This window comes from Carettochelys insculpta, chromosome 14 (genome assembly GCF_033958435.1).
Source record: "Carettochelys insculpta isolate YL-2023 chromosome 14, ASM3395843v1, whole genome shotgun sequence".
Lineage (NCBI taxonomy): Eukaryota > Metazoa > Chordata > Testudines > Carettochelyidae > Carettochelys > Carettochelys insculpta.
The window spans coordinates 15603884-15628269 of NC_134150.1; the positions used below are offsets into that span (position 1 = coordinate 15603884).

Here is a 24386-nt window from a genome sequence, read left to right on the forward strand (position 1 = left end):
AAGGCTCCGAGCCAGGCACTCTCCTGTCCATTGGGTAAACATAACCACAGACAGGAATCCTGCCCCTAAGAGGGGATTTCCACTCCATCGTGCTTGGTAGACCCGTCACTGAAGGCGGGAACAGACGTGAGGGAAGAATCTATCCGATGGGGTTGATTGGCTAAATCCCTTAATCCGGAGTTGAAGATTGGCTACAGAGACGGGCTGGGCGGGGAGATCGGAACTGTGGAATGCTGTAGTTTGATTGGTTGAATCATCCGAGTTGCTGTCTAACGATTGGCAGAAATTAAGCAGGTGGGGTGTAGGACAAGTTGATTGGTTGAATTGGTCAGTTACCGTCTGGCCGCTGTGGGCAGCGGAAGAGGAGTGGGGTGGGTGTCTGTAGGTCCAGTCCGAAGAAGGGGGCGACAACGCTGTCTGTGGGAGGGTACAGGGCTCGCTTCGGTCTGAGGTGCCCAGGCCCATCAGGACTCGTGTATCCGTGTCTCATGGCCAGGCAGCATCACTCCAGCCGCCGGGTCCTTGAGCTGCACCTGCCCCCGCCCCCGCCCCCGCCCCCGCCTCCTTGCATTCAGTTAGGGAGAATAGCAGGGACCCCAGAGACATAATGTGACTTTGTAACTGCCGCCGTGTTGAACGGGGTTTAGCATAGAGGGGGCCCAGCAGCACAGTGCCATGGCAAAGGCACCCCAGCAAACCAGAGGTGGGAAAAGTGCCCAAAAAGTTACACAGGAGTGCAGCTGCTTTGGGGGGTGGGATGGTACTTGAGTACAAGTCACTGGTGTCCCACTAGAAAACTACTTGGCTGCATCTACGCTACAACGATCCTTAGAAAGAAGGTCTCATGGAAGGTCTGGAATCTGTCAACAAAAATGCCATGTGAATGCTTTCAAGAGAGGAGAAGAAAAACTTCTTTCAAGAGAGCGTGTCCACGCACAAAAAAGCGGACTGAAAAAAATCAATCTGCTCTTTCGCTAGAGAGCATCCACACAGTCACCGCTCTTTTGAAAGAATGGGCCAGGGTTGAAAAATCCAGTGGCATGAGGACTGCTCTTTCAAAAAAAAGGGCCCCCAGGGCATCTCAACATGTTTTTTTTTTTCCCCAAAAGAACCTTTCAGAAAAAGGCATTCTTCCTCAGCTGGGGAAGGAAGCGGGCCACTGGAAAAAGTGCTGTGTTCTTCCATTTTAATATTGAAAGAATGCATTTTGTGTGTAGATGCTCCATAGGATTTTTCAAAAGAGCCCTGGCTTTTTTGAAAAAAACTCACTAGTGTAGACGTAGCCCCTGAATGAAAGTGCGTATATGTACCCAAAAGTGAAAGCAGCTGCACTTTACTCAGGTAACTTTTTGGGTACTTTTTCCACCTCTGCTGAAAACCCTGCAAATTGTGTATGAAAAAAGAGAGCCTTAAGGTAGGACATTTGGAAGCATTTAAAATGTAAATTATGCAATAAGGCTTTCACTTTTAGGCCTCTTGGTCTTTTGCCTTTAGCTAGAGGAGGTTCTGTTTGGACGGTCTTTTAGATGGTATTAGAGATGGTCATGCTGGGAGGTGAGGGGACATTAGCTGAATTGGGCTACAAATGGAGTTGTTGCTGTTGTTAAAGCCCTCTCTAGTCTTTTAAAAATCCCTAAAGCAAGGAAGAGGAGCCAGTCCTCTTAGTTTATCCGGCTTAATTTCTGACACACCAAGTTTGGTCCCACACTCTTCTTGTTTATCAAGCACAATCTCTAAATTACATGACTAGGCTTTTTTTACTAATTCAAGCTATCACTCTTGTGCATCTTTTACCATCATTTCATGTGACAGGTTATTATAATATTAAATGAACTGTCATTCTCTTTTAACAGCTGAGTTTGTAATTAGGTAAATGTGTAGGTCCAATTATTACAATATCCCCCAGATGGGCATTGAGCCTATGTAGCCTTGCAACAACAACTTCTGCACTGAGCCCATGAAACATGCATGGACCCCATGTAAACCACAAACCACTATACAGGGCCTCTTAACCGTATAGATTCCCACATTCCTCTGTACTTGCCACTAGTAACCTGAGATGCCCCCATTAGATAGTCAGTGACCTGAAGTACCCCTGCAATCATGCCTAAACGAACATGACACTCACATACTCAGTCTCCCTTTATATATGCATCACACAGTGTTCCCCCAAGCCTGCCAGCCCCAAGCTTCTTAACATGGTATCTCTAGCATTGCCAGCACTAAGGCTACAGCTACACTACAGCAATCTGTCGACAGAAGCTACTAACTTCTGTCGACAGATTGCAGCCACACATGAGAGTGGCTGGCTCTGTTGATCTGCTCTGTTGACAGAGAGCAGCTGGACTGCCCAGCTACTCTCTCGACGGAATGGCTGACTGGAAACACAGTAGACAGGGCTGCCCAGTGATCCAGAAGCCCTGTTTGTTGACAGAGGCCTCCTCCAGGAGTTTCCACATGGCATTTTTGTTGGCAGATTCAGTCAAGAAAGCCATCCTGCCTCATGGGGGAGAGGCAGAAGGCTGTCAACAAAAGTGCTGAATTCTGTCAACAGTATGTTGACAGAATGCATTTTTAGTGTGGACACTGTGAGTTTTGTCAACAAAACGGGTTTTGTCAAACAAAACTCTCTAGTGTAGACATAGCTTAAGCATATGTCTACACAATCAGTTTTGTTGAAGAAATTCATGTTAACACGCAGAAGTCAACAAAACAAACATTGCCAAAGCGTGCTTACACTTGCTCCCTCTGTTGGCAGACTGTGTTGAGATTTTTAGTTCCCTATCAACAGCAGGAGCAGTGCACTGTGGGTGGTGTTGTGGGACTGCAAAATATCCTGTCAGGCATAGCTTCCACTGACCTTTCACACTTTCTTTCAAACTACTTGCTGTGCAATCTAACATATGTAGGAAGAAAGACTGCATCCAGCACTTCTCACATATTCTGTTAACTGCCATGAGGAATTCATGCATGGCAGTGGAGATCATCTTGATATTACTGTCAGTGGCAATGTGTCATTGCATTAGGCAGTCACAGGGTAGCTATACACAGAGTAGATTGGTGTTTTTAGACTAGGAAAACCAGCACTGACTGGGAGGATTGCATCATCATGCAGACGCAGGATGAAGACCAGTGGCTACAGAACTTTAGGATGCATAAAGCAATCTTTCTGGAACTGTGCGCTGAGCTCGCCCCCAGTCTGTGACACAAGGACACCACAGCGAGAGCTGATGGCTGAGAAACATGTGGCAATTGCTGTATGGAAGCTGGCAGCTCCTGATCTCTATCTGTCAGTTGCAAATCAGCCTGGAGTGCAGAAGTCTATTTTTGGTGCAATTCTGCTGCACATATGCAGGGCAATGAGTCTCATTCTGCTACTGGATAATAGGCATGACATAACAACTGGCTTTCTGGATATGGGGATTTCCCAACCATGGAGGCGCAATACATAGCGCACATACTCTAATTTTAGTACCAGGCTGTCTTGCCGCCAAATGGAAGGGACACTTTTAGATGGTGCTGCAAGTCCTTGTGGATCACTGTGGGCATTTCACCAACATCAGTGCAGGATGATCTCAGAAAAGTGGATGACACACATCTCTTCGGGACAGCTGGTCTGTACTAGAGAAAGCTGGAGGTGGGGATTTTCATCAGACCACATGATTACAGTGAGGGATATAAAAATGCCCACAGAGATCCTGGAAGACCTGGTTTATCCTCTGCAGCCTGGCTTATGAAACCATATACAGGGCACCTGGACAGTAGTAAGGAGTGTTTTTAACAGCAGGCTGAGCAGGTGCCACATGGTGGACAAATGCACTTTTGGGAGATTGAAGGTGAGATGAAAATGTCTCTATCACAGCCAAGACCTCACTGAGGACAATATTCCGATGGTTATTGCAGCTTGTTGCATTTTGCATAATTTGCATTACTCTAAGGGGGGAATTGTTTGCTCTGGGGTGGAGCACTGAAACAAAGTACTTGGCTGCAGCGTTTGACTAATGCTGTCAGAAGAGCTCAAAGGACTGTTGTTAATGTCAGGGAGGCTTTGAGTGTGTACTTTGAAGATGAGGGACACTGAAAAGCCTTTGTTATAGTTGCTTCTAGGCCCCACCACCATCTCCAATGCAACACATAGTTGGGAACATACCTCCAAAGCTTGCACCTGGCATCACAGTTATTGGTCTGGGAGATGACTTCACAGTAAATAAAAGTGTAGAGCTATTATAAAAGTGAGCCTTAATTGACTGGAAAACATGTCACTTGAACCCAATAAAACAACACCGACAGCAGGTAACGCAAGTGCTGGCAAAGTGTTACAAATGTGCGTAGATCCAGGTATCATAATCCAAGTTGAGCGGGTGAGAATTGCATGAGAAAATGATCAGTATCAAAGAGATAGCCATGTTAGTCTGTATCTTCGAGAACAACAAGAAGTCCTGTGGCACCTTATAGACTAACATATTTTGGAGTATAAGCTTTCATGTGTAAAGACCCGCTTCATCAGATCTGCATCTGATGAAGCAGGTCTTTGCCCACAAAAGCTTATGCTCCAAAATATGTTAGTTTATAAGGTGCCACAGGACTTTTTGTTGTTCTATGGGAAAATGAGTACTCCCAGAGGGAAAAGGAATCTGAAGGCATGGAGGGTGAGGTTGCTGGACAAAGGATTTTGAATGTACTGCAGGGGGGTGGGGAGAACTCATGACAGCTCACTTTGCTCTTTCACTAAACTCTTGAGGTTCACCATCTGTTCCTCCATCACCCTGATTGTCCTTGTGGTTCCCAAACTCCCTTTACAAGTACTGTCTGTGACATCTGCATTCACTCACTGATTTAACACTTGGTAAACTGAATCCTCCCTGCTTTTTCTAGAGCACTTCTGTAACTGTTGCAGCCTCTCCTATGTGGTATACAGCAAGGTCTCTGCTGGTCAGTCCAATGCACAAAAAGGAGTCTTAACACTGATTCCTGCATTGTGAACTTTCACTTACAAAATCCCTTTTCCAATGTTTCCACTCATTTTCCTGCTGATCCTTGCAAGAAACACATCTTGGCAAGCACCGCAATCATGGTGAGCGAGGGGGTGGAGGTGGCTGTGACAAAGACAAAGGAAATTCCATCTGAGGCTAGAAAGTCCCCTTTGCAAGAAAATAATTATACTATTATGCCACACTTCTCCACAGGGAGATATCACTCTGCCAGACATCTCCCTGCTTATGCAAACAAGGAAACCGGGGCACAACTCCAGGCTTGTGGCTTTTGCCCTGCTCCATAGGCAGCCCACTGATCTCCCACTTTGGTTCCTGCACAAGTGATTGATGAAGGGGTACAGCTAGTGCTCTACAGCAGAGGAAGGGATTCCACTTCCATGGAATGTGTGGCAGAAAATTTACAAGTACATCTACAAAAGTCTCGATGGCCTCGCTGTGCAGGTTTCTGTTGAGACCACATCCTGCTCAATCGTGTCAATTAGCGAAACAGGGATATGTGCAGCTCATAGAAACACAGCCAAACTCCCAGTTTTCTATGTGCTCAGCCCTGCATTCCAAAAGCCACAGCCACTTACCCAGCAGCTCATCCCCTGATTCCTGGTCCCCAGAAAATGGCTGAGAGACTGGCTGTGTCACTCAGCAGTGAAGAACTGTTTCTAACTGTCAGACACATTCAGCAATGTTGTGGGAAGAGCAAGGTCCTCGTCTATCTCAACTTCCTCATCTATATTTTCATCCTCCAGGTTATGTCCTCCATGTTCTGCCTCAGTGCCCTCTGAAGTAGCCACAGGACTCTTGGTGGTAGAGGTAGGGTCACGGCTAAGGACTGAATCCAGCTTATTATAGAAATGGCAGGTTTTCAGTGAAGCACCGGAGCAACAAGTTGCTTCACAGGCCTTATGATAGGTTTATCTTAGTTCTTTAATCTTCAATCTGCACTGCATGTCCTCCTAATACCCCTTTTTACACAAGATTTGAGAAATGTGTCCATACATGTCCCAGTTCTCACAGGTAACATTCAGCTGAGACTGGAGAGACTCCTCCCCCCAAATACCGATCAGACCAACAGCTCCACTGTGGTCCAAGCAGGGGAGCATATGGTGAAATGGACAGGCATGAACACCTGGGAAGACACCATGAGACTGCTGCACGCTGAACCAGCACGCTGAGATTCCAGGTGCTCAGGCAGCAGGAAATGGGATTTAAATGTCACAGGGCTTGCAGGAGGGTGGGGTGGGTAGCTTGCCACCGGGCTGCAGGGCAAACTGCTGATTGAGAATTGTGGACCACTTCTTGGAAGGCAGAATCAATGACAAAATACCTTGAGGTGTCCCCATTGCATGTTTATAGACAACACAGGGAGGGAAATATGAAAAAAAATTCCTCATAGAACTGGAATTTTTATTGACAAAAATGGCCATTTTTCCTGACAAAAGTCATGTTGCAGTGTGACGGCTCACGTGGTTTTGTCGACAAAAGATGGTGTTAAAGATGGCCAGGCTGGCAGTGGTGGGACGGGAGCAGGTGGGAGGGAGAGGATAACCAAAACTGTTTTCCTTGACAAAATTTGCCAATGTAGACAAAGCCCTAGTGTTAAAAACTCATGAGACTGGCTTAACAATAAGGTGCAGTTTTGTTCTGGATTTATTTTAAGCATAACATGTACAAGCATTTCTGGCTTCTGCATTTATTTAACGAAAGCACAGGTTCTCACTAAATCACAGGAAGCCTGAGGATTGAAAAAAAAATACCATATATTGCAAAACCTGTGATCAAACTTTGCCACCACCATCCTCCCACCTCAACCCTCTTAGGCAAAGAGTGAGCTGTAGTGGTACAGGTAACCTGCAGTGACCTGTGTTGTACAAATACATGCACCCTCTTTAGATGTATAATGACCTGACATATATCCACACATGGGTCGTTAGATATGGAATAGCTCATCATGCCTAGATAGTCAGCCTCCCCCAGATGTGTATTTACTAAACATGGCCAAGGCCTCACACCCCACACCTCAGATATGTCACAAACTTCTGTGCAGTATACACATAGTCCAATCAGTGATGCAGATACAAGCAGTTTCTGTTAGATATGCAAATACCCAGTTTGATAACCACCTGTCTTTAAATGTGAACGTATCTAAGCAAGTGTAATATGTTTCTGTACGGTTACCTGCTATACCCTATGCGCTGCTGCATCAAACATTCAATTATATCAGTTGAACATTTACAGACTAGGTATCTAAATTGAGGTGGGGCACATTTTGATGTGAAACATTCAGTTATTATATGTTGATATAAAAAGAAGGAAATTTAGTTTTATTGCTGAACTAATTAGACAATGTTGCTATGCAGAAAATGTCAGCTGCTACCTCAGTTTTTTGTAAGAGGAAAAAGCTAAACATGCATTGTTTAAATTATTTTATCCTTGTGAGAAATCTAATTAATACGTGTGCTAGACTGTATTGTAATATTGTGTGCTGCAGTCAGCATCAGTGGACATTAAAGGCCTGCACTGAAGATCAGTGAAATCATTGCAAAGACTCCCATTTAATTCAGTGTGCTTTGGAGCAGGCCCTGACAAAATATTTGGGCAGGATAACACTTTCTGCAGCATATGTGTGGTCACTGTATTTTTGGCATAGGTACATTAGCTAAGTAAGTCCACTTGATATCAGTATTATTCTCGTCTAGTAAGAAGAAGTACTCCTGAATCAGTTAGCACATTCACTACTTCAAAGACATACAGTCATAATTTCTCCATGTTAAGTAGAAGGAAACACATGTTTTCAATTAATCATGAATGTTGCATTCTGAAGTCAATGTCAGTTGCTCAGTCATTATAATAATGCCATTTAAAAGCTATTTAATACAAATACAAAATTAAACTACACACAAAAGGCAGCTTGAGCCTCTGATCCACTCTTTCGAAAGATCGCTCCACTCTTTTGAAAGAGAGCGTCCACACAGCTAGAGGTGGACTTTCAAAAGAACAGAGCAGGAAATGCCACGGATGGGGTCACATGGCTTACAAGTCCTTCCAGGGGCTGCAACCAGCCTCTCCCTTAAAACACCCCTGCCCTGCACATACTGAGGCCTGCTGAGTTCCCACAAGCAAGCCAGAGCCTGTGCAGGGACCAGACAGCCAGCGCACCAGCTGATGAATCGTCATCAGCAACTCACATGACTAGAGCTGGCCATCCTGACATGGTCACCTTCCACCTCCCACTGAGGGCAAGTCCCTCTACTCAGGATCCTGCCAGTGCCCTCCCCAAGTGCCCCAGCACCTCTGGAATCACCTCAGCAGCTCCAACTGGTGGGAGCAGCTGGTGATGGGGGAGTGGGACAACACCAGATGGCCCCAGAATTTCAGAATGAGCAAGCAGACCTTCCAGGAGCTCTGCCACTGGCTTTCCCTCACCCTCAGACAGCAGGAGACCCACACGTGGCCCACCCTCCCCCCATGAGAAGCGGGTCACCGTTGCCGTATGGAAGCTCACCACCCCAGACAGCTATCAGTCTGTGGGGAACCAGTTCGGGGGGGCAAGGCCACGGTCGGGACTGTCCTCATGGAGGTAAGGCATGCTTGGGTCACACATCCACCACAGGGAGGGGCTAGGGGGCTCTTGGGCAAGGGGGACCCTTGGCAACAGGAGTATGGGGAGGGGGCTAGGAGGGGAAATGAGGGAGGGGGCCAGGCATACCCTGTCACGCCCTCACAAGAGCGCACGCCCTCCATCCTATGCAGGTCGTCTGCACCATCAATGCGCTGCTGCTGCATAGGATCGTCCGCGTGGGGAATCTGGATTCCTCATGGGAATTGTCAGGTTCTTTCTCCCTAAAATGAATACAGCACTGCAGCCAGCAAGCAGAACTGGACAATATAGTTCTGACATCTCCAAGGGGCATTATTTGTATGCGCTGAAGTCTTACAGACATAGGGCCATGAGCATACCATTGGTCCTATAATATAACATGACATCATAATTATTTCTACATCTTAACTATACATGCATCATCTTTTACTCCTGTGCACTTATCTGTATATGCCAGATAAATTAAGTTAATGGAAGTAATTCATACAAATGCATGGTGAATGAGCCAATGCATGTGGATCCAGACATCAATCATTATTTACTTTCCATAATTTTTTCAGTAGTAATCTAAATTAACCTTTTAGAAAATCTGTTCTTCCCTAAGAACACATGCTACCACCATTAAAACTGCACTGCAGAATCACAGAATACTAGAACTGGAAGGGCTATTGAGTCCAATCCCCTGTACTCACTGCAGGATCAAGCACCATCTAGATCATCCCTGACAGATGTTTGTCTAACCTGCTCTTCAATATCTCCAATGCTGTAGATTCTATAACCTCCCTAGGCAACTTATTCCAGTGCACATGTAAAAACTGAGTATTCATTTGGCAAAATCAAAATCAGTTTTCCACCAGAACATTCAAACAAGCTGTTCAAATACAAGTTGCAAAAATTTTTACGCACTTTTCTTGTATTTCTAAACAGTAAAACTTTTTACTTAAAACAATCACATTCATGCAGAACCCACGTAATATACTTTTGTGCTGTTAAATCCCTTTCTCGTGCTTCATTTGATTATTTAAATAAAACTGGGAGTAGAAAGAGACATATTATTAGATTTTTATTCTGTTGATATTCAGAATTTCATTGATATGCTAATTGTGTTGTTAATTTTTCGACATTGAGAATTATCATTTTGATTGGTTTTAGTAAATAACTCAAAGTGTGAAAATATTTTTATACTTAGTGAACAATGATGGTAATAACAATGTACTTACATTTTTTTAAATTAAGAGTTCCTTTCCTTGAAATAACTGGGTATATAGGCCTTAGTATGCTAAAGGAGATTCTTTGCCACTTTCCTTCAGCAAAACACAAGAGTATTCAGATCCTTGAGACCCACAAAATAAAATGGCTACACAAAAACTAGCAGAGTTAAAATTTGAAATTCTGATAAAGTTGTCTATTACCATCAGGAGTGAAATCCTGTCTCCATCGAACTTGGGGATTTTGCCCATTGTTGTCTGTTCACAGTGAAACGAAATACATAAATCTAAGTTTAAATGAGTTAGACTTGTGACAGAAAGCAAGATAATCCAAGTTAAAGTTCCCATTTTCTGTGACTTGCAGTGTTATTATTTTTAAAAAAGGTGTAACAGTGTGAACAGGATTAGGTTTATCCTTCTTGTAAATGACATGAAAATGACTAACGGCAGACACTTTCATTTTGAGGAAAACACCCACTAAAACAACAAACCAACTGGATGAGGAAGTTAGGTTTAAGAAAGACTTCCTCCTTCCTTTCTGTAAAAGTAAAGCACTTATTTATGTGCTACAAAAGAACAGACATGTTGTTCTGTATTTTGAAAATAAAAATCAAAGCTCCCTTGAAATTATATAGACTCCATCCTCATCAGCCTTGAAAACTTCAGGAGCTAAAAGGTGAGTGTGTTGTATATTTTGTAATATTAATATAACCATTCAACTAAATTCCTTTGAATGGTATTTTTCAGTACAAATATTACAATGACACAAACTGTTCAAAGCACAGACTTTGCATGGTAGTGCAGATTTCACTTTATTGAGCTTTTAGGTTTAAAGTAAAAAGTTTAATGATTAGTTCAAATAGTTTATATCAATTTTTGTATGTTACAATGACAGAATATTCCTTCAAACAGATATAATACCATACTTTTGAACACACACACACACACACACACACACACAACAAAGTTTGGGCTGATTTCATCAGTATAATGGAACTTTTTAGAACCATTATATTGATCAGCATGTCGGAAATTTCATTATACAAGTTTGTTTTCAGAGGTTTACATGTTGAACATAAGTATCACTTTGCTGTATCTCATCATATAAACTTGCAACCCAGACAGAAAATCTAGTTTAAATTTGGTCAGCCATTTTTAGTTTACAGATTTTAACATAAATTTTATAATTTAATCTGCTTTTGCGGGGGAGGGTTTGGTTAATGTCACAGTCCCATTTTTAAACAGTAAGATTTTTCAAGTTTATAGTCTATAAAATGAATACGTTGATCTGGAATTTCGATGTAATAAATCAAACTGGGTGACTGACTGATCTTTAAATAATCGGCTATTCTCAATGTGCAATCATCAGTGGGTGACAAAGACTGTAAGAGCAGTGAGAATTCTCATAGAAGATAAGAACAGCCATACTGATTAGACCAACAGTAGGCAATGCCAGTTGCTTCAGGGTATGTCTATACTTACTGCATGTTCAATGTGCCACGATCAATCCTCCAGAGGTCAATTTTGCTGTGTCTGTCAAGAGTTCTCTGGGCTTGGATGTTGACCCTTATGCTCCACTCTGTCATGTGGAGAAAGGGATGTCGAGGCAACCCCGAAGATCCTTGATCTACAGAAGGGCAAAAAGTTGATTCTAATACGTTGATCCTAGCTACGCTAATGATGTAGCTAGAATTGCTTATCTGAAAACAACTTTCTGCCCTTGGGTAGACCAGGCCTGAGAGCAAATGACGAAGACAGTCATTGAGTGATCCATCCCGTCATCTTGTCCCAGCTGCTGGCAACAGAAGCTAGAAGCACTCAGAGCATAAGGGCTAATGGGCCACTGGTGGACCTCTCCTCCATGAATTTATTTACGTTTCTTTTTTTTTAATCCTATTATAGTTTTGGTCTTCACAACATCCCTGGCAAAAAGTTCCTCAGTTTGTCGGTGGAAGAAGTGTGAAGTAGTTGTGGGAAAATTACTGGCTTTTGTTTTAAACCTGATGCCAAATAATTGCATTAAGTGAATCCTGGTTCTTACATTATGTGAAGAGCCAAATAACAATCCATTCATGACTTTGCCACCTATATGATTCCCCACATAATCATCTCTTTTCAAAACTGAAAAGTCCCATTCTTTTTAATCCCTCCTCACATGGAAGCTGTTCCATACCCTTAGTCAATTTTGTTCCCCTTCTCTGTAACTTTTCCTAGATTGTGAGAGAGAGAGATGGCAGTATTCAAGGTGTGGGCTTACCAGGAATTTATATAGTGATATTGTGATATCTTCTGTGTAATTATCTCTTTCTTTCCCACTGCTTCCTAACAGTTAGCTTTTTTGATTGCCACTGCAGATGAGCAGATGTTTGAGCAGGTGTTTTCATTTTACTATTCATGGTGACTCCAAGTTCTCTTTCTTGAGTGGCAACAGCTAACTTAGAACCCCACCATTTTGTGTGAATAGTTAGGGTTATGTGTTCCAATGTGCATTACTTTGCATTTATCAACATCTGGCATTTTGTTGTTCAGTAGCCCTAAATTTTCTGAGATATCTTTCTAATTCTATTGAGTCCTCTTTGGCTTTACCTATATTGAGTAATTTCATGTCATCTGCAGATGTTGTCACCTCACTGATCATCCCATTTTTTCAGACAACTTATGGTGACAATTCAAAGAGCCTGGAGCTCCCAGCTGCTGTTGCCAGAGCCCAGGGCCCTTTAAATCACTGCTGGAGCACTGTGCACCAGTGTTCAGGCACCTCTCAAGGTTTCCTGGAGGATTGGTGGGCCAGCACTGCCCACTCCAGCTGGCGCTGAAGGTTGGCCCCCGCCCTGCCCATTTCACTCAAGGCCCCATCCCTTCTCGAAGCAAGGAGCCAGTCCCATTCCCATCTTGACCACAGGCCCAGCAAATCTGTCAGCCCCCATTATCCTTGTCTACATTTGTTTACACCTCCCTCACAGAATTCCAATAGATTGGTGAAGCATGATTTCCCTTTGCCAAAGCCATGTAGACTGTTCCCCAACAAGTTGCGTTCATCTATTTGTCTGATAATTCTGTTCTTTACTATACTTTCAACCAGTTTCCTTGGTGCTGAAGTTGGGCTTATCAAACTATAATTGTCAGTATCCCCTCTGTAGCCTTTTTCAAAAATTTGCTGTCACTTTCCAGTTGTCTAAGACAGAAGCTGATTTAAATGAGAGGTTACATACCACAGTTGGTAGTTCTTCAATTTCAAATTCAGAACTCTTGCATCAATTCCATCTGATCCTGGTGACTTACTATTTATCAGTTTGTTCCAAAATCTCCTTTACTAACATCCCAGTCTGGGACAGTTGCTCAGATGTGTCACTTAATCAGAATGGTCCAGTTGTGGAAATCTTCCTTATGTCCTCTGCAGTGAAGACCAATTCAAAGAATACCTTTTGCTTCTCCACAATGGCTTTATCATCTTAGAGTTCTCCTTTAGCTGTTCAATCATGCAGTGGCCCCACTGATTGTTTGGTATGCTTGCTGCTATTGATATACTTAAAAAAATTGCTGTTAGTTTCTGAGCCTTTGTCCAGGGCATCTTCAACTTTGGTCTGCCTGATTATTCTTTTACACTTGAGTTGCTACAGTTTATGCTCCTTTCTATTTTTTTCAGTATGGTTTTACTTACAGTTTTTAAAGGATGCTTTTTTGCCTCTAACCACTTCTTTTATACTTCATACTTTATACTTTTATACTTCCTGGTGGCAATTTTTTTCGTCTCCTTACTATGTTTTTTTTTAAATCTGGGTAAGCATTTCATTTGAATGTCTATGGCAGTGTTTTTAAAAAGTTTCCATGCAGCTTGTAGGTATTCCACTTTTGTGTCTGCACCTCTCATTGCATCAGGGGCTTGATCCAAAATCTTTCAAAACCAGTGAACTTTGAACTTTTTCCCAACCAAGGAAAAAGGAGATTTTTGTGGAATGGAGCTTGCCCACACCAGGAAGCAGAAGCAGGTCTCCTTTACCACTTTCAGGATTGCTGGAGACGAAGCATTTGCTTCAATTCTGCTCTGCCTCACTGCCAGGAAGTAAAGTAATTGTTTTTGCAACCTTGCAAACTTCTACTGACACAACAGACTGTAAGACAGTCTAGATGGAATTCCCCCACCTCTATGTACAGCACAACACAATTGCACACAAAGATGCAGAAGTGAGAACCAAGCGATCTTCAGTAGCTCCCATTTCCTAAACATGGCTTTAGCAGTTAACTCTCAATAACATATTTCACTAATATTTTATTTTGCTGAAGAATGACAGCTGTGACTTTTTAAAGTAACCTTCTGTATTATGTCCCCCTTTTCTTTTACACAAATTCATCTCACATGCCTGATCAAACACAAGTCACTGACATATTTGTAAAGTTGTTACTAGTTTTTGGAACTTTTTCATCATAATATTATAAATAGTTATTATCAGTGCCTCTTTTGTAAAAAAAAAAAAAAATGTTGCTGGTGCTCAGATAGCTCTTTGGCCCCTCCCCCTAGCCAATCCCATGGCTGCAGCTGCTGAGGTGCTGGTACTAATGCCAGCAAGTACCACTACAAAAAAAAGCACTGATACATTATAGAAGTGCCTAGTGAAGCCAATTTGAAGCCATATTGCAATATTGACACATAGGATCTTGGGTCCCGTTATAAGCTCTATATAAACATGTAATTTAAAACCTTACACACATACATGAACAAACACACCACCTCCCAAATTGCCACCACAGACAGTTTACAAATCTAGATTTGTGACAAGACACAGAAGGCAGCTGAAACAGACAAGCAAGGGGGCAGGAGGATTATGCTCTTACATTATAAATAGAAGACTCAATAATTCACCTGCCTAGCCATTGTCAGATTTAGGAGTTCATCTGCAATGCAGTGGGAGGTATAATTTCCAATTTGGGTGGCATACACAAAGACTGGTTGAACTAACATGCAGCATAGATATGGTGGCAGAAGCAGCAGCGTAGGTTAGCCACCCAGATACTCGGAATCTCAGAAGGTATTGTACATACATGGGCAGCTAGCTTGAACTACTGCCTATGCCGCCACAACTAGAGAGCTAAACCTAGTGGTATAGGTCTAACTGAGCTGGAAATGGCCCCATTGCCAATAATGTTGATATACCACTATAGGCACCATAGTAGAGGTGGGTCTCCAGACAGGATCTGAAAGAGAATAAGATACTTCCCTTCTTCTGCTACAATATATTTAATTTATTGATGTATCACCTGCATACCAGAGTGGTGGTTAAGACTGGCTGGGAAGTGTGTATCGTAAAATCTTGGAGGTAAACTCTCCAGAACCATCAGTCTGGCTCTTTCACTTAAGAACTTCCAGATTTTGTTCTTCTCATCAACTGATCTCAACCACTGCTCTATAGCCAAGTCCACAAGATTCTGAGGCACAATACATGAAGCGAAATCCTGGTCCCACTGAAGGCAATGGCAAATATCCCAATGATACCAATGGATTCAGGATTTCACCTTAAATGCACATATTATTTGGCACAAGTTCTTGCTTTTGTCTGTTTGATTTTCATTTCTGACAAAATGACCATATCGCTTCCAGCATGCTTGCTGGGGGCTGCAGCACTCCTTTATTGTCATCCTATGTAGATAATGTCTGTTTCTTAACTTTGTACTTAAGCACTTCAGTGTGGAGGAATTCATGGCTCTGTAAGCTTCAGCCACTGAGATCAATCGGAATCTTTTCATTTATCTCAATGGGAGTCAGATCAAGCTCTAACTCAATAACATAAGAACATAAGAATGGCCATACTGGGTCAGACCAAAGGTCCATCCAGCCCAGTATCCCGTCTGCCAACAGTGGCCAATGCCAGGTGCCCCAGAGAAGGAGAACAGAAGACAATGATCAAGTGATTTATCTCCTGCCATCCATCTCCTGCCCTTGTACTGAAGGCTAGGGCACCATACTTTACCCCTGGCTAATAGCCATTTATGGACCTAACCTGCAAAAATTTATCGAGCTCTTTTTTAAACCCTAATAGAGTCCTGGCCTTCACAGCCTCCTCTGGCAAGGAGTTCCACAGGTTGACTGTGCGCTGTGTGAAGAAAAATTTCCTTTTATTAGTTTTGAACCTACTACCCATCAATTTCATTTGGTATCCCCTAGTTCTTGTATTATGGGAAAAGGTAAATAATTTTTCTATGTTCACTTTCTCCACACCATTCATGATTTTATATACCTCTATCATATCGCCCCTCAATCGCCTCTTTTCCAAACTGAAAAGTCCCAGTCTCTCTAGCCTCTCCCCATATGGGACCCGTTCCAAACCCCTAATCATCTTAGTCACCCTTTTCTGTACCTTTTCTAATGCCAATATATCTTTTTTTGAGGTGAGGAGACCACATCTGCACACTCAAGATGTGGGCGTACCATAGTTTTATATAGGGGAAGTATGATATCTTTTGTCTTATTATCTATCCCTTTTTTAATAATTCCTATCATCCTATTTGCTTTACTAACTGCCGCTGCACACTACGTGGATGTCTTCAGAGAACTATCCACTATAACTCCAAGATCCCTTTCCTGATCTGTCGTAGCTAAATTTGACCCCATCATGTTGTACGTGTAATTTGGGTTATTTTTTCCAATGTACATTACCTTACACTTACCCACATTAAATTTCATTTACCATTTTGCTGCCCAATCACTCAGTTTGCTGAGATCTTTTTGTAGTTCTTCACAATCCCTTTTGGTTTTGACTGTCCTGAACAACTTGGTGTCATCTGCAAACTTTGCCACCTCACTGCTTACCTCATTTTCTAGATCATTGATGAACAAGTTGAACAGGATCGGCCCCAGGACTGACCCCTGGGGAACACCACTAGTTACCCGCCTCCATTGTGAAAATTTACCATTTATTCCAACCCTTTGTTTTCTGTCTTTTAACCAATTCCCGATCCATGAAAGGATCTTTCCTCCTATCCCATGTCCACCTAATTTACATAAAAGCCTTTGGTGTGGGACCGTGTCAAAGGCTTTCTGGAAATCTAGGTATATTATGTCCACTGGATGCCCCTTGTCCGCATGTTTATTAATAAAGTAAACAATTGTCTAGAATGAATCTTGGGAGATTTCTAAAGGTCTTAATGTGTCTGAGGAGACGTGCATGATTTTGTATTTTTACTGTGACAGCTTTGCAATGGACCAAGACCACGACCACACAGCAGATCAGTGGGAGCCTGTAACTGACATTTCTACATCTTCTGCAGCAGCTGAGTCCAATGAAGAACAAAATGAAACCAAAGCCGAAATTTCATTTCAAGTGAACAATGAAAATCCAGAAACTTCCACTTTCTCAGGTGAGGACTCACCATTCATTCTACTTAGTTTTCATGGAGCTTTTGGACTAGCAACAGCTGTTTCAAAGATCCCCCGCAGAGCATGTACACACAAAATGCATGCTTTCGAAAGGAATTCGAAAGAACACGGCACTTCTTTCAGAGGCCCTCTTCCTCTCCAGGATGAGGAAAAGTGCCTTTTTCCAAAAGATTATTTCAGAAAAAAAGCATGAGTAGATGCATCAGGGGCTCTTCTCTTGAAAGTACAGTTCTCATGGCACCAGATTTTTCAGTCCCTGGCCTGTTCTTTCGAAAGAGCAGGGGCTGTGTGGATGCTCTCTCTCCAAATGGCAGATGGCTGTTTTGATCTGCTTTTTTTCTGTGTGGAGGCAATCTTTCAAAAGAAGTGTTTTCAGGAAAGATCCTCGGGAAGAACTTCTTTCGAAGGCTTGCTGTAGTGCAGACACAGCCTGGATGATGACATCAGACACTTGTGGTGCTTTTTTCTCATAACACATTGGCACAGAAACCCAGAATGCAACAGGGATGCAGGAACTGTGGGATAGCTACCCACAATGCAGCGCTGATACAGTCGAACTTAGCAAAAGTAATGGGGACACACTATGTCGACTTCCTAAATGTGTGTGGACACTCACCATCAACTTTATAAAATCTAGTAATATATAAAGTTGACTTTAATAATTTGAGTTTATTTTCTAATGTGGACACAGCCTTAAAAGACATTATTCATGCAGTATGGGATCAGAAATTCAGTTTTCCACTTTCTTGGCAAATGTACACAGATTTTATCACACATGCACTGGTTGTAACATGAGATATTCAATATATTATCTTAGATAGTAATTCTCGAAGTCCCAACTCGTCAATGACAACTAAGCAGCTTCAGGACTACTGGAGGAATGAGAAACGCTGCTGTAGACAAGTCAAACTCCTTTTTGAAATCCCATCAACCAGAGTTGTGGAACAATGCTTATCTAAATACGTGGTAAGGAAACACATGGATATGTAATGTCATTTCATTCATTCTACAGGGGTCTGCAGGGCATGGGTCTTTACCCAAAAGCCTCACTCAGGGCCTGATTTTGCAACCTTTGTTCAACCGTATCTACTTTGAAAGTAAGATAGTACTTAAAGTAAGAATGGTTGGCAGAATCTTGCCCTAAAAAAGCCCTTCAACAAGCAGTTCATAAAGGCTGCCTCCGTGGGAGCTGGGGGAACATTAATAGGTTTAGCAATCTGTCAGCATATCCATGTTGTCATTATTGTGTTATTGTAGCATACAGCAGTCCCAGTCCTGACCCAAGATTCCATTGCACTAGGCACTGTAAAAACAGAACAAAATGACAGTTCCTGCCCCCAAGGAGTTTACAATATAAAACTAAGGCAGGAAAGACGGTAGGAAGTTCATATTGGTGCCCGTACATCAATGTGGCTCCACCTCTACTCAACTAAGCTACACTGGGGTAAGCTCCACATTTTGGCATCATTACGTACCTATAATTAGAGGTTTGCTGTGGTGAATTTCCTGCTGCAGACAACGTCTAAGGCTCCAGTGCTACAACTAGACCAGATTTGGTGTGAATCCTTGTGTACACACAGTTCTGCAGTACAGTCTTATTTTTAAAAAAATGATTGAAAGGGGCAGAGACACTAGTCAGTGAAAAGAATAAGACATTTACTGACACTGTGTAACTGTTGTGACATTTCAAATCTATTTCCCAAGACTGAGGGGGCGGGAAATCCCCTATAGATCACATCTTTATTGATCAAATGTTTCCTACTAGCCTTTCAGCCGCTTTGCTCTTTCATCTAACATTTGACTGTAAAGAGGGAGGAGCCAACACAACAGGCCAGACTGAGATAGTTTTACTTACTGTGCTGAGGACTTGAGAGACCCAGTTCTATTTGCCTGACTGCTGTAGGCCTGCTGGATGACTGTGGGCAATTTACTCTGTGCCTCAGTTTTGCCAGCAGTGAAACTGGAATGCTGCTGTTTGAATGAATAAAGCGAGATAAACAGATGAAAAGTGCTAAGAACTATGTATTATTATTACTCTCACTGGTTTGATCCCAGTGGGATGCCTCTCGGAATAAGGAGTTATTCAGTGTGGCTATGTCTATATGCCATTCCTCTCCTGAGAGTGGACTGCAAATGAGGGAACTTGGAAATGCAAATGGAGGGCTGAGTGACAAATCTCATGCTTCATTTGCATAATCTCACTCAATCGTGTTCTTGGAAGAGACTTTCCCAACAGCAAAGACAGTCATGTACATGGGGTTCTGTCGAACAAACACCCCATTGTTGACAGAACCCTTATTCCTCATTTTTTTGGGGAGAGGAATGTTGTATAGATGTAGCCTGTATCAATAAAGGTTTCAGAGTCTGGCATAGCATGACTTGATATTTTCAGAGGGTGTTTACCTACTATACATGTTCTAGTTACAGTCTGTTACCCTTGCATTGGTTGAATGATATCTGACTCGCTGAGTAGCCCCATCATTTTCAGGAAAAGTACTCAAGGAATAAAGGTGCAACTAAGCGTGTGTAAGGGTGGTAGAACTTACCTGCACAAATTTGAATAACTTCTTTATTAGTGTAAATCACCTCTTTTGCTCATGGACAGTCCACAAACTGGGGAAAGAGGGAGCAAATGGATAAGTGATACATTTATCCAATAGATTGTTTGCTGTGAATCATTCACTGAGCTGCCCTTGACAGTCAGATTTCTTAAATCAGTGTTTTAATTTCTGTGAAATTTTCCATTCTCTTGTAATGTTATGAATGTGCATAACTATACTTTATTATCAGCAGGGAGCAGAGCAGAGTATAAGAAAATGTCATGGTGTTAATGAATGAAAAGAGATCAGAGCAGTGGCACCCCAGCTGTAGGAAGCTACAGAGAAGCTTGCTAGAATGATGGTTTATTTGGCTTAAAAAAATCAAAGGCCAGAATGAGACAGGTTCTTATGCTAGTGTCGGTTTTAACAGCTAATACCCATTTCCACAAAGGAGCAGTCTGACTTAAGCAACCCAGGGACCTAAATCCATTTAATTCAATGGGAACAGGATGAGGCTGTATATAAGTAATGTCTTGACCCAATCAAATGAACATCCAGGTCCACAGCCTTTATCCTCAGCAGGTATAAACAGGCATAGCTCAACTGATTTCACTAGAAATACACCATTTACACCAATAGAGAATCTAGCTTAATGGGAGATTTCTTAAACTTTAATGGCTTTTGGTTTAGGACAGCCCTGGGCTGAAATTTATATGTAGAATATATAGCATGAAAATTCTGTTGTGTGGCTCTGTGGATTTTTTTTTTAATGTCATGTTCACGAAATTCATTTTGCTGTCAAGGTCAGTGGAAAATTAAGGGAAATTTATTCTTGAGTGCCATTAAATTGTGAATGATTGATAAAAAGGTTTCCAGAGAGGTTGCTAAAAGATCTTGGCTAGCAAACATTGTTTTAGAAACATGGCATTGACTTTTGCAATATTTACAGAGAGTGGTAGGCTTTATAATAATAGGACAATGATTTAGAGAAAAGTCTCTCTGGAATTGCTCCTTCTCATTTTGGCATGTCCCTCCAGCTCTCTCCTCCTCCTGCAGAACATTAGTAATGCCCAGGAATACCCATGATACAAATATTTCTAACAGTTATAACCAATGAAAAATAAATATATTACATTCAGTAGTAGGTCTGGGAAATCAATTCAGTTTGCTATGGATGAGTGTTTGCAGTAACCCTACTTGTTAGCAAGGAGTGCAGTTACATGAATGCACCATATGTTATTTAAGGCATTCCTTCTGAACCTTTACAAATGATTTACCAATCTACCTGATTAAGGACCCAATGTGCTGAGTGCCTTCTTACTGAAATGAAGCCCCTAAGACATCCTACCTGCAAGCACTACATGCAAAAACGTTAGTCACAACAATGTGAAGCAGGAGCAGTTGTGAACTGTTGACTTAATGAGCACTTATCTCAAACACATTGTCGTAAAGTAGTAACAGAGAGTAAGCCATGCTAGTCTATACACTATCAAAACAAAAAGCAATCAAGTAGCACTTTAAAGACTAGCAAAATAGTTTATCAGGTGAGCTTTCGTGGGACAGACCCACTTCTTCAGACCATAGCCAGACCAGAACAGACTCAATATTTAAGACACAGAGAACCAAAAACAGTAAGCAAGGAGGACAAATCAGAAAAAGATAATCAAGGTTTTCTGATTTGTCCTCCTTGCTTACTGTTTTTGGTTCTCTGTGTCTTAAATATTGAGTCTGTTCTGGTCTGGCTATGGTCTGAAGAAGTGGGTCTGTCCCACGAAAGCTCACCTGATAAACTATTTTGCTAGTCTTTAAAGTGCTACTTGACTGCTTTTTGTTTTGACATTGTCGTAAGCGTATAAGAGCAAGGCCAGGCAGGGCAGGGGTTAAACATGGCCTGTTGACTCAGCCAGCCCCACCCCAGATCTCCTGCAGCTAGTGTCAGGCCCGGAGGGGTATAAAGGGAGGGAAGCCAGCCCAGTTTGAGGGTGAACAGGCAAGAGGCAGGAGCTGGCTCTGAGGCAGCAGGGCCTGAGCCAGAGCTGCCACCTGGTTGGCCACCAGAGGGCATGGCCTCAGGACCTCCCCCAGGCACAGAGGGGAGTGGGGAGCCCCTCCCAGGGAACCTCTCTCCCACCAAAGAGGGAACTAGGCTCTCAGGGCCACGCCCCAAACTTATCCCATAGACTCTCAGGTGGGGCTGAAGACCCACACCCCAGACCCCAGCCAGGCAGCCTAGCCACTAGGCCACCCTGTCCCAGGTGGGAGCCGCTCACAGTTGTTTATAAGGGGAGTATGTTCTAATTCCAGCAACTGATGGCCAGTCACTGGTGTAGCAGAGGTCATACAGAATGCAAATCAGTGCAATTAGATGTAAATGGGTGCAATTTGCATTGGAGGGGTCTTTTTTTCAGGCAGATAAACTCCACTGGTGCAAATCATGGCTTTTCTTCTGTACCCGCACCAGTGTCAGTCCTATCAGGGTAAAAACCCAATGTAGTCAAAGGCAAAAAATAAAGTTTAAAATATATATGTCAACATTAACGAAGATTACAGTTTTAGATAATAAGACTGAATATTTCTTGCTGCTTATTTTTTGTTTGTTTGTTTGTTTTTTCTGTTTGTCAGTTATATAAAATCATCATCATCCAGACAGGCAGTTTTGATGCCAACAAAACCGTAATTGAACGTCGATACTCTGACTTTGAAAAACTGCACAAAAACCTTTTGAAGGACTTTAATGAAGAAATGGAAGATGTGACCTTTCCCAAAAAGACCCTGACTGGAAACTTCACAGATGAAATGATCAATGAGAGGAAATTGGCCTTCAGGGACTATTTGGGAGTCCTGTATTCTATGAAGTATGTCCGGAGATCCAAAAAATTTATCGACTTCTTAACAAGACCAGAGTTAGAGGAAGCTTATGGCTGTCTAAGGGGAGGCCAATATACGAAAGCTTTGGAAATACTTGTACATGTCATTGCTCTGCAGGAAAAATTGACCAAACACAACCCTGTTTTAATAGTCCCTACACTCTGTGCTATTGTTGTGTGTCACAAAGACTTGGAGAACCCAGCTAGCGCCTATGAATATGGAGAGAAGGCTTTACTTTTTCTACAGATGCATGGTGGGCATAGGTATTATATTCCATTGCTAGAGACAATGATCTCTTTGGCATACGAACTTGGCAAGGATTTTCTATCCTTGCAAGAGAAACTGGAAGAGAGTGAGACAAAAAGAAACCAAACAAAGACATTTTCTCTAAAAGAACTCGCAGTTCGCGAGTATATACAATGAGTGCAAGAAAAATAAATCACTGATTGTGTGTCAATGAACAGCAAAAACATCTGATTCTGCCCCCACTGACATTAATGAAGTACACGGTCTTTTAGATGTCTTCTTGAAGTAGTTTTGAATGGAGAACAAAGCTTACAAGTACAGACAGCAAAAGTTAAGATTCTGATCACTCAATTTTAAAATGTATAAAAAAATCTAAAAGGGACATTATCCCATTTCTGTAAGACAATGTTATATTTACATAGTTGTTAGCGACACCCATGCTTACTAAAATGGGAGGTAGTCTGTGGAAAACCCTCTTTTTTTAGTCTGTTTATTTTTGATGGTATTTTGTGTACGGCCTGTTTAGTCAGTTAAGATGGAACAGTTTGTACAAATAAAGTTATTTAAATGCTTACATATTTACAGGATCATGGCTTTTCCATTACTGAGGAAAAATCCCATATGAACAAAGAAGGAAGGAGAAAATGTTTTTAAAAGATATTTTCAGGACCCACTATTTAAAGGACACTGTCAGAAATTAGCTTGTTTTTTGACCCCTGCTACTGTTATCAAAGCATTGTCAAAGACTGCTCAGAAATTCCCAAACATCGTCTGACTTTTAATACCGTGGGGTATGCTCCCATTGAGGTTAACTGATCTTATACAATGTACGTCAACGGGAGAGGCATCTACAAGTTGGCATCATTTCACTGGAGAAGGGGTGTATTTTTAATTTCCTTTTTAAAGCTGATTTGATTTCATCTGACTGCACTGAAACCACATTCCTGTTAGTGGCAATTTTTAACACAGCTCTTACTTTAGAAGCAAATTCCTAACCCATGCAAAATATCCTAATGTAAAGGAACCCCAGAAGAGGGATGTAGAGGGAGCAGCTGGCTGATCAACTGATAGCCTTTAATTCTGATCAAGCTGCAAAACATTTGGTTAGCATTTTGCTTAAAGCAGGGGTGAGGAACCTTTTTCAGGTCAGGGGCCACTGACTCATATACATCAGCTACACAAGTCACACAAGTGAGAAGCAAAAAAAAGAAACCCCCCCCACTAATGTGGTCCTCAACTGGAGAACAACACTCCCCTCATTCCCCTCACACACCAGAACTAGATATATTTTGTGGCTGGGGCTGGAGTGGGGTGCAGGACTGGGCTGCGAGTAGAGAGCCGGGGTGGGGCAGGGTACAGGAGCTGGATGTGGGGTCTGGGTGGCAGGGGTGCAAGAGGGTTTCGGGTGCAGAATCTGGAAGGGAGGGGTCGGGGCAGGATCAGGGTTGAGGTGAGGAGTCAGGGTGGGAGGGAGGCACAGGAAGGGGGTGGGAACAGGGGTCTGGATGGGAGGAGGCACATGAGTGATTGAGGGGTATGGGGTCTGGGTGATGGGTTTGGGTT

General features: G+C 42.4%; 1 protein-coding gene across 1 annotated transcript; it reads left to right on the forward strand.

Annotated features, from left to right (window-relative positions):
• The first annotated feature begins 10349 nt into the window (after positions 1-10349).
• Positions 10350-23333, forward strand: SNX20 (sorting nexin 20). Its single transcript, XM_075008924.1, has 4 exons — positions 10350-10473; positions 16984-17150; positions 17987-18135; positions 22332-23333. Exons 2-4 carry the CDS (start codon positions 16991-16993, stop codon positions 22998-23000), a joined length of 978 nt encoding a protein of 325 aa, XP_074865025.1. The 5' UTR covers positions 10350-10473; positions 16984-16990; the 3' UTR covers positions 23001-23333.
• Positions 23334-24386: the final 1053 nt, after the last annotated feature.